Source organism: Dermacentor albipictus, chromosome 7 (assembly GCF_038994185.2).
Source record: "Dermacentor albipictus isolate Rhodes 1998 colony chromosome 7, USDA_Dalb.pri_finalv2, whole genome shotgun sequence".
In the NCBI taxonomy this organism is placed as follows: domain Eukaryota; kingdom Metazoa; phylum Arthropoda; class Arachnida; order Ixodida; family Ixodidae; genus Dermacentor; species Dermacentor albipictus.
Window position 1 is genome coordinate 109,906,398 of NC_091827.1, and position 9,920 is coordinate 109,916,317.

Below are 9,920 nucleotides of genomic sequence, written 5' to 3' on the forward strand. Positions count from 1 at the left end.
TAATCGACTTTGCGACTCGTTATCCAGATGCTGTGGCACCCCTTCAATCGACGCAGTTCATGTTGCAGAAGCGCTGATCGAGATCTTTTCTCGCGTCGGCTTGCCAAAAGAAATAGTCACGGACCAAGGAGCAAGCTTTACCTCAGAATTAATGAAAGAGGTGAGTCGATTACTCTCAGTGAAGCTATTCAAGACGACACCCTACCACGGGATGGCGAATGGTCTCGTCGAGAAGTTTAACGGCACTCTAAAGATGATGCTAAAGAGAATGTGCCAAGAGAGACCGCGATCTTGGGACAGATACCTTGCTCCTCTGCTTTTTGCATATAGAGAAGTGCCGCAGGCAAGTCTCGGATTCTCTCCCTTTCAGCTCATTTACGGCCGGCACGTTCTAGGACCGTTGACGGTATTACGAGAACTGTGGACGAACGAGGAATTGGACGGAGAAACGCGAACGACATACACTTATGTCTTTGATTTGTGCAATCGCCTAGAGGAAACATGCAAGATTGCACATGATCAGCTAGAGAAAGCTCGCGACAAACAAAAAACTTACTATGACAGGAAAAGTCGCCCTAGGAAATTATATCCAGGCGATAAAGTGGTAATTTGTTGCCAACTGACTCGAACAAGCCTTTAATGCAATGTAAAGGACCATTCAAAGTTAAGGAACGGAAAAATGACGTTGATTATGTAATTGGAGTTTCTGGAAAGAACAAGACCTTTCATATATATATGCTCAAGAAGTGCGAGGAGCGGAAACCTGCAAAACCACACCAAGTCTCTGTTGTTGCAGAGGTCAACGAAAGGTCATCCGAAGGTGACACCAGGGAAGAGGACGAAGTGAAGCAAATGCCTGTCTTGAGCTTTCATCGAACACAGTTTTCTACTGACGTTAAGTTGGCAACAAATCTTACGGATGAATAAACTCAGGAAATACAGGAGGTATTTGAAATGTATGCAGACATTTTTTCTGACATACCTGGGAAAACTGCGCTCTTCGAATGTTCGCTTCGTCTAACCACTGATAAACCAGTGCACGTTCCGCAGTACCCTATACCCCTTGCTTTGCAGGAAAGTGTCGAAAAAGAAGTACAAGAGATGTTGAAAATGGGTGTCATTGAGAGATCAAAGTCGCCGTACGACGCGCCAATTGTAGTCGTAAAAAAACCGGACAACACTATTCGGCTGTGCGTCGACTTCAGGGAACTAAATAAGATACTCATCCCGGATTGCGAGCCAATACCACGTATTGATGTAGTACTTGCGTTTGTGGGTCAAAAGAAGTTTTTCTCCAAGTTTGACTTCACTAAGGGATATTGGCAAGTACCCATGTCTACCGAAAGTCGAGAAAAAACTGCTTTCTCCAGCACGTCTGGGCTCTACCATTTCATCTACATGCCGTTTGGTATTAAAACGGCCCCTGCAGGATTTGCGCGCCTCATGAGATCCGTACTGGGAGGCTTGGCGAACGTCCATCATTATTTCGATGACGTTGTCGTTGCCACCGATACCTGGCAAGAACACATAGATACCCTCAGACAAGTCTTTGAGAAAATCAAACAAGCCAACCTCACAATCAAGCCAAGTAAATGCGAAATAGGAGAGAGCAGCATAACATTCCTGGGTCATCGGATTGGGAAGTCTAAAGTTGAACCACTTCTCAAAACACTAGACAAGATTCTTGCTACGAAGCGTCCTACCAACAAGAAAGCAGTGCAGTCATTTCTTGGCCTGACCGGCTACTACAGGAAGTTTATACCGAACTACGCCGAACTGACCAAGCCGTTGACGGACCTTACAAAGAAAGGACAAAGCAGTACTGTTGTGTGAGGCCCCACTCAAGAAGAAACGTTCACGACACTAAAGAGCAAGCTCAGTGAGGCTCCCATCCTCCTTGCTCCCAACCTTTCGAAAGAGTTCGTACTGCGCACGGACGCGTCCAACACAAGCCTCGGCGCAGTATTGCTCCAAATAGGAGACGACCAGGTGCTGCAGCCTGTTGCTTACGCTAGTCGTAACTTATTACCTCGAGAAACTCGGTATTCGACAATTGAACGGGAATGTTTAGCACTCGTTTGGGCTGTACAAAAAATTCACATTTACCTATATGGCAAGCCTTTTGTTGTTCAGTCAGATCACCAACCCTTACAGTAGTTAAATTCCGCCAAGCACGTCAACAACAGAGTGTTGCGTTGGAGTCTCATTTTACAGGAGTATTCCTTTACTGTTCACTACATAAAAGGTTGTGACAATGTCGGAGCTGACTACTTGAGTCGCGCGTAATCACATGTTATATAACAAAATATGATTGGACAATGCGACCACTCAAGAGCTTAGTCTTATTTGAAAGCGAACAGACCTGTGCTATTTAACTGAGCGCAATGCCCTGTGAACAATGTGTCATGTGCCCATATGAACTATTGGACAACCGTACGTGACAATTGTCCTTTTCTGTTTCTCATCCCGCGTCCTTGTGTAGAATAGTTGTAAACAACTTTCTCGAAAAAGGGGGTATTGTCATAATATATGGTACGCGGGAGTGGAAAGCATAAACATAGGAAGGCAGTGCGCCGTGCGGGGGCGAAGAGGACACCGACTCTTTGCAAATGCCCGCGAGATAACGATCATCATCATCGACGCCGATTTGGGAGCGTCGACAGTGGCGCCTCGAAAAGCGTGGCGCGAGGGAGTGTGGCCCGTGGCCCGTGGCGTGAGCAGTGCGCGAGGTTCGGCGGTCGACAGAACACAGCTTCCTCGCTGGGCGTCTCGCCCATAGGAGCTATCGCCGACCGCGCCAATACGCCACACCTGAAGCAACACTGTCGCCCGCTGGGAGGTTACCTCGCCCCGCTCTTCCGCTGGGCACTGGTCCAGGAGGGCTGGCGGTCCGGAACCGGGGCGCTCGAGCATTCGGGTGAGCGGCCACAGGACTACCCAGCCAGCTGTGGACGCGACCCGGTGACTGCGGCCAGCTACCTGAGCCCGCGAGGTGGTCCGACCCGGCCGTCCAACCCGGCTGTCCGACCCAGCCGACCGTCCCGGCCGTCCAACCCGGCTGTCCGACCCGGCCGTCCTACACGGCTGTCCGACCCGCCGGCCGACACTATTGTCCGACCCCGCTGGCCGGCATCGGTTCAACGAGGTCTCAGACACGGCGACACACGCTTCCGCCGGAACTGTAGGCCAATCCTAATCCACCGATCCATAGATCTAGTGCATGTCGCCCATGGGGCATTTTGGGACATTGTCACGTCTGTGTGCCGTTATCTGTGTCATGTACGTCAATACAAGTCTGATGTGTGTTTTTGCTCTCGCGTGCTGCTTCTGCCTTTTTCTGGAGTGATCCGGCCCCAATAACATCACAGGGTGCCACTGGTGCTGTATAAATCTCTATAGAACTCCTCAGCCACTGGCACGATCTCATCCATATTAGTAATGGTATTGCCAGCTTTGTCTCTTAACGCATACATGTGATTCTTGCCTATTCCTAGTTTCTTCGTCACTGCTTTTAGGCTTGCTCCATTCCTGGGAGCATGTTCAATTCTATCCATGTTATACTTCCTTATGTCAACTGTCTTACGCTTCTTGATTAACTTCGGAAGTTCTGCCAGTTCTATTCTAGCTGTAGGGTTAGAGGCTTTCATACATTGGGGTTTCTTGATCAGATCTTTCGTCTCCTGCGATAGTTTGCTGGTATCTTGCCTAATGGAGTTACCACCGACTTCCATTGCACACTCCTTAATGATGCTCACAAGATTGTCGTTCATTGTTTCAACACTAAGGTCCTCTTCCTGAGTTAAAGCCGAATACCTGTTATGTAGCTTGATCTGTAATTCTATTTTCCCTCTTACCGCTAACTCATTTATCGGCTTCTTATGTACTAGTTTCTTCCGTTCCCTCCTCAGGTCTAGGCTAATTCGAGTTATTACCATCCTATGGTCACTCCAGCGCACCTTGCTGAGCACGTCCACATCTTGCATGATGCCAGGGTTAGCGCAGAGTATGAAGTCTATTTCGTTTCTAGTCTCGCCGTTCGGGCTCCTCCACGTCCACTTTCGGCTATCCCGCTTGCGGAAGAAGGTATTCATTATCCGCATAATATTCTGTTCCGCAAAATCTACAAATAACTCTCCCCTGCTATTTCTAGTGCCTATGCCATGTTCCCCTACTGCCTTGTCTCCAGCCTACTTCTTTCCTACCTTGGCATTGAAGTCGCCCATCAGTATAGTGTATATAGTTTTCACTCTACCCATCGTTGATTCCCCGTCTTCATAGAAGCTTTCGACATCCTGGTCATCATACTGGATGTAGGGGCGTAAACCTGTACAACCTTCATTTTGTACTTCTTATTAGGTTTCACAACAACACCTGCCACCCTCTCGTTAATGCCATAGAATTCCTGTATGTTACCAGCTATATTCTTATTAATCATGAATCCGACTACTAGTTCTCGTCTCTCCGCTAAGCCACGGTAGCACAGAACGTGCCCGCTTTTTAGCACTGTATATGCTTCTTTCGGCCTCCTGACTTCACTGAGCCCTATTATATTCCATTTACTGCCCTCTAATTCCTCCTATAGCACTGCTAGACTCGCCTCACTAGATAACGTTCTAGTGTTAAACGTTGCCAAGTTCATATTCCAATGGCGGCCTGTCCGCCATTGGAATATGTACACTCTGAGGTGGACTCAAGTAGCAAGCGCTGGGAAGACCCATATTAACGATTTCCTGGCGAACCATGGACTTGATCAGCGATATCGTCTCAACAGTGTTGTTCCAAGACGTCTGTTGAGGGGAGGCAGGAAACGCTGCTTCGAGTTCGCGGCGTACAATTCGGGTGACGTTTTCACTTGGTGGCGGCGAGCTAGTATGGTTGGTGGGGTCGGTACAGGAAGAGGTCGCTGCAGTATTTGGAAGCCCTGTAAACTTATTGTATATACTGCGACTCTTCGCCTGCTCGAAACGGTGAGAATCCTTCACGATGGTGTCGACGATCGATAAGTTTCTAAAGACCAGAAGGTTGAATGCGTCGTCCGCGATGCCTTTGATAATGTGTCCAACCTTCTCCGCCTCTGGCATGGACGTGTCGATTTTATGACAGAGGGCTAGGACATCCTGAATGTAGGAGACATACGACTCGGTAGCAGTTTGGGCACGCGTGGCGAGTTGTTGCTTGGCGGCGAGTTGTCGACTGGTCGGATTGCCAAAAACGTCCGACAGCTTCTATTTGAACAAGTCCCAGCTGGTTAGCTCTTCGTGTGTGTAAAACCACGTACACCGTGTTCCGTCGAGGTAGAACACGACATTGGCCAGCATTATGGTCGGATCCCTCCTGCTCACCTTTCTGACGCGCTCATACATCTTCAACCTTTCTTCTACGTCAACGTCTTCGAGGCCGGTGAACTTGCCGGAGTCTTGTGGCTGAGGTAGAGCAACGCACCGGGTATGCGTAGTCGGCATTGTAGCTGCAGACGCGGTGCCTTCGACTGGAAGCATGGTCCCAGGCTAGGTGAGACGTCCGCTGCGAAGCTCCGTGGCGAAGACGCGTACACGGCACGTCCACCAAAATGTCACGGGTATAAAGAATTTACACAATGTATTTACACGATGCGTATATATACAGCAGCAAAGAACCCCGACAGGCTTTTGCCACTTCGTCGTCTTTACCGTCGATGACTTTGTCCTCTTTTCCACCGGAACATTATTGTGACGTAGTTTGTCTGATTCTGACATAGATGAACCCACACGGCAGCAGAGCGCAAGAACATCCTCGATATACTACATGTAAGACTCGTCTGGCTGTTAGCGAGTATCTAGGGTTTGCGTTGAGATGGTAGAAAGAACCGCTGGGCTACAAAATACGTGGCACAGCTACTGCGTAAAGGCAGCCAAGTCAATAAAATGTATCTCGTCGTTGAAGAACCATGTCTTCGCCCCACCCGTAAAGTAAAAGGAAACATGGCGGAGCTTGACGGGATCGTCCCATCAATTAGCCAAACTTGCTCGCTCGCAGTCGTCCAACCAGTCCTGCACATCTTCCTCATGAAGACGAGCGAAGAGATGGGGGTCACTCTGGTGGCTGCTTAGGATATAAGGGGTGGCTTGCGGGGTCGGAACCGCAGCGGTAGAATTGGAGGGTGGGTCGGTCTTAAACATGCTAGCAGACAGTGAGTGCAAGCGGCGGCCTAAACGAAGCTCCAAGGGGCAGAATGAGCGAGTGGAGGACGGAGGATCTAAAAGTCACCTCCACAACGTAAGACATGCCTGTTGGAGCGACGTTCATTTGGCCCGGGTACTCGGCGTCAAACCAGCCCATGCACACACCCGATGATGATGATTACACACGGAAGTGAAGATGACGGTCGATCAACGTAGGATGACGATGATAATATACAGATGAAGAAGGGTAACGTAATAAACGCGCACAATATACGTAATTGCTATCAAAATAAAAAAGAAATAAAAACCACAGCAGTCAATGGATTTGTTTGACTTCTGATGTTACACACGTTAGAACTATCCATGCATAAAGCGCCTCGACATTGCGTCTGGTTAGACATCTTGAGTTTCCAATTCTGTAAGATTCAACGGTTGGACTTCTTTACGAAAAAAAGAGGCAGGTGCGACGGGCCAGTAATATGGATACTGGAAATGTTGGCGCGGAGACACAAGCACAGCCGAGAAAAGAAAGGACGAGTGCTATATGGAACGTGCAGGCTCGAATTAGCAGGCATGCTTCAGGACACAAATACAAAACATTTTCCGTCCAGGAAACGTACCGCTCTACCATGAGCATAGCCGGGAGAGGTTCTTTACTGCCAGTTTGTCATGGTGACGGAAAACACTGGAGAATATCCCTCCAACTTATGGGAAAGACGAACGCATGCACAAGGCAACTATGCTTTGTGTTCGGCCTTAAAGTGCAGAAATCATTACGCGGGTTCCGGAGAGCGCGGCGAAGTTCTGTAAGAGATGTTTTAGGGAGCGTCGCTTTGCGGTAAGTGCTAGTGCAGAAAAGATAAACATTGCAGAACTCTCCGCTCCTACAAATGAAGGCCAGTAATAGAAATGGGTTGGTTTGGAGAGGACTTCACGCTAACCACAAACAGCTCTCCACTTTCAAGACAACCATTTCATGTGGTTAAAATACTGGGGAAATAAGCATTAGCATTAAACCAGAGACTTGAGCGCTCTTTGTGGTGTTTATTTTTCTAGAGTGAATTAACATGGCGCTTTTGCCAGAGTTTTTACGTAAAATTTGCGCATAAATGGCAATGCCTAGATAATATCTTGATGTATACTTCATTGAATGAATGAAATGTTAAATGGTATTACTCTGCGAGCTGCTAATTTGCCTGCGAGATCCAGAAAAAAAAAACAGATATTGCAGTTGATCATAACCACTGTAGTTCCACTGGCACATTATAGCACATTTTAAGGCGAAGTGTAATAAATTTCTTGAAATATTTTTGAAGAATATCACGTTGATGGCATCTGAAAAAAATTACAACACTAACTGATACAGTGAGTGCACGCTATAGCTCTGCTAATCTAGGGAGGATGATTTCGAAGGGTAAGAAAAAATCCTGCGAGGAATGTATTTAAGAACTGCGCATCTAGCAATGGAACGGCAAATTACATATCAACTTAAGATATATTATTATGACAGCAGCATCGGTTAGAAAGCAATCGCGCGTAGCTTTTGCTATTTGAGAAGAAGAGCAAGAGGTAGAGTTGAGTGGGTCCGGTAATACGCCGAGGAGATAATTTGTTAAGCGTGCTGGCTACCATGGGGCGAGGAACGCAGCAGTAGACTTTATTGATTTGGGTAGCGGGATGAGGCCCTTAAGTGCTACTTTGGGCGACTTGGAACGGCATACGCGATATTCTAAGAGAGCCAAACAAGACGGGACACGACAGAAAGAAAGGCACAGATCCAGCGCTGCGATTGTCTCTCTCTCTTCATCTGCAGTCCAGTCTTGTTGCGCTCCTTTATAATCTCAAGTGAGAAGGCGGCAAAAGCTGCAAGCGTAGGATAGAGTCACACCATGCAAGAGAAATGTAATTTGATGGATATCGCGTGAACCTCCTGGAATCAACATTATATAGGCTGATAATTATACTTAAATGAGGCTTGTTACAAATGAAAATGTATTATCGAACATATCAATAATAGCGCGCTTCTCAGCTCGCTGCGCTTTCTTGACTTCTTCATTTGTTGCTTGGTGTGCTTTATTGAGAATGGTGATGTTCCAGTTATTGTCTAGCTGTTAGCCGTAGAATTATTTTTGTATGCTGAAACACAGAAATTATTAACACACCATCACTCTATAAAAGGGGTGTGTGGTGCCTCAGCAAAATGACATCTTTATTGGGTTGGAAAGTGACTAAGGGTTAAGGGATTTCTATATGTCCTGCATTTTTCTGTTTGCAGGCTGTCTTCTGAATGCATGATAAAGTTGTAGCATTCCGCCGATTTCATCAACGTTTGCTTTGAAAAACATGTCGGCTTTCCAAGACTATAATCTTTGTTGCATGGCAGTTATCTTCCACTACCAGACGATTAGGGTAGCGGCTTTCTATTTTTCGCACGTCATCACTCTCCATTGTCGTACATGATATGAGTGTTGTCGTGGAAATCCCCACTTAAGGAAATCATATGCCATCCCATTACATATCTGTAGAGAGCAGAGGAATTTCCATAGATGTTGTTTTGGAGAACCGATAACGTGTGCGCAAGCTCAATTTGCATCACGGTGGCCATTTTTGCAAAAATCCGCATATTATTCCATAATATGGATTATTAAACTTGTGGTACATTTAACATTATTATACCCATTTATTTGCGCTGTGGTGGCGATACTGCTGAACTTAAGATCAGTTTTCCCCACGTACCCAGAATGTATTCTTTGAGAAGGGGTCCTATCCAATGCCACTTATACGACTATTGTTTTGCAAAAGGCAACGGTGATGGTTTGTGTAATATCTGACCATACAACAGTTCATAAATCGAATATTTAAAGTCACAATATCAAGAGTTCTTAAGGCTTAAAGGTACCACTAATATAACCGTTTGCATATTTGCCTTCTTTTTGCAGTATCAAGGATGCCACAGTCGCACTCATATTTAGGATCTGAACTTTCAGAGAAATTGCCGTCTTTAAGGCAGCGTCAGGTATGTTACGTGTGAGATTTCATTTCTCGGTTAGCAGATTTTATTATGGACAGAATGGCATAGTTTTGCCGGTGATAAAATAAAATACGCGCTGAAAATATTACAAGAAACCGATTGTTACGGTACCACACTGCGAAGCCAGCAATCTACAGTGCCACACAGCTCACAGTATTGCAGGCATCATACGTGAACGATTCCACTTGCAGCTGGAGTGATGGTCACGTGCGACTTTTACATAATGCTCTGGGAATAGGTCAATAGGTCGCTGTACACGTTGGCGTAATGCATAAAATAAATACGCTAAAGCTTTTCACCTACTAAGTATGTCACGCTTGCCTGTCCTTTTTAGAAAAGCCATACGTTTTCAAGCCAGAAATACGGTTTGCACATGCTGTCTTAGTTATTGCAGAGTTTTGCTTGACACGAATCTGCTGCCTATGGCCAGCGCTGTGCTACTGGAATTTTGACCATCGGTTCACTTAACACGGCAAACTGGGCGAGTTGGTGATCGGACATGTTCATATGGGTGGGAAGCGCAACCGGGACGAAGGACGAGAGGAAGTACACAATACGAGCGCAGACTAACAACTTGTTTATTATTTCAAGCAATGGTTTATAATATCCAGAAAATGTAAACTCATGTAAAGGGGCGTTTACAAGGGTGTTAGCCTATCTTGCCATTCAAAAAATGAGTTTCTTTATGCTGCAGAGTGGTTGACGCCAGACACGCTAGCTCTTGAAAT

The 9,920-nt window shown here is 46.5% G+C and overlaps 1 protein-coding gene across 1 annotated transcript in view; it reads left to right on the forward strand.

Annotated features, from left to right (window-relative positions):
- LOC139047577 (uncharacterized) overlaps nucleotides 1-9,155 on the forward strand; it is a 216,372-nt gene extending 207,217 nt beyond the window's left edge. The window contains exon 4 of the mRNA XM_070521434.1: nucleotides 9,101-9,155. Coding sequence (XP_070377535.1) covers nucleotides 9,101-9,140 — 40 coding nt within the window. The 3' untranslated portion in view covers nucleotides 9,141-9,155. The remainder of the gene's footprint in view (nucleotides 1-9,100) is intronic.
- Nucleotides 9,156-9,920: the final 765 nt, after the last annotated feature.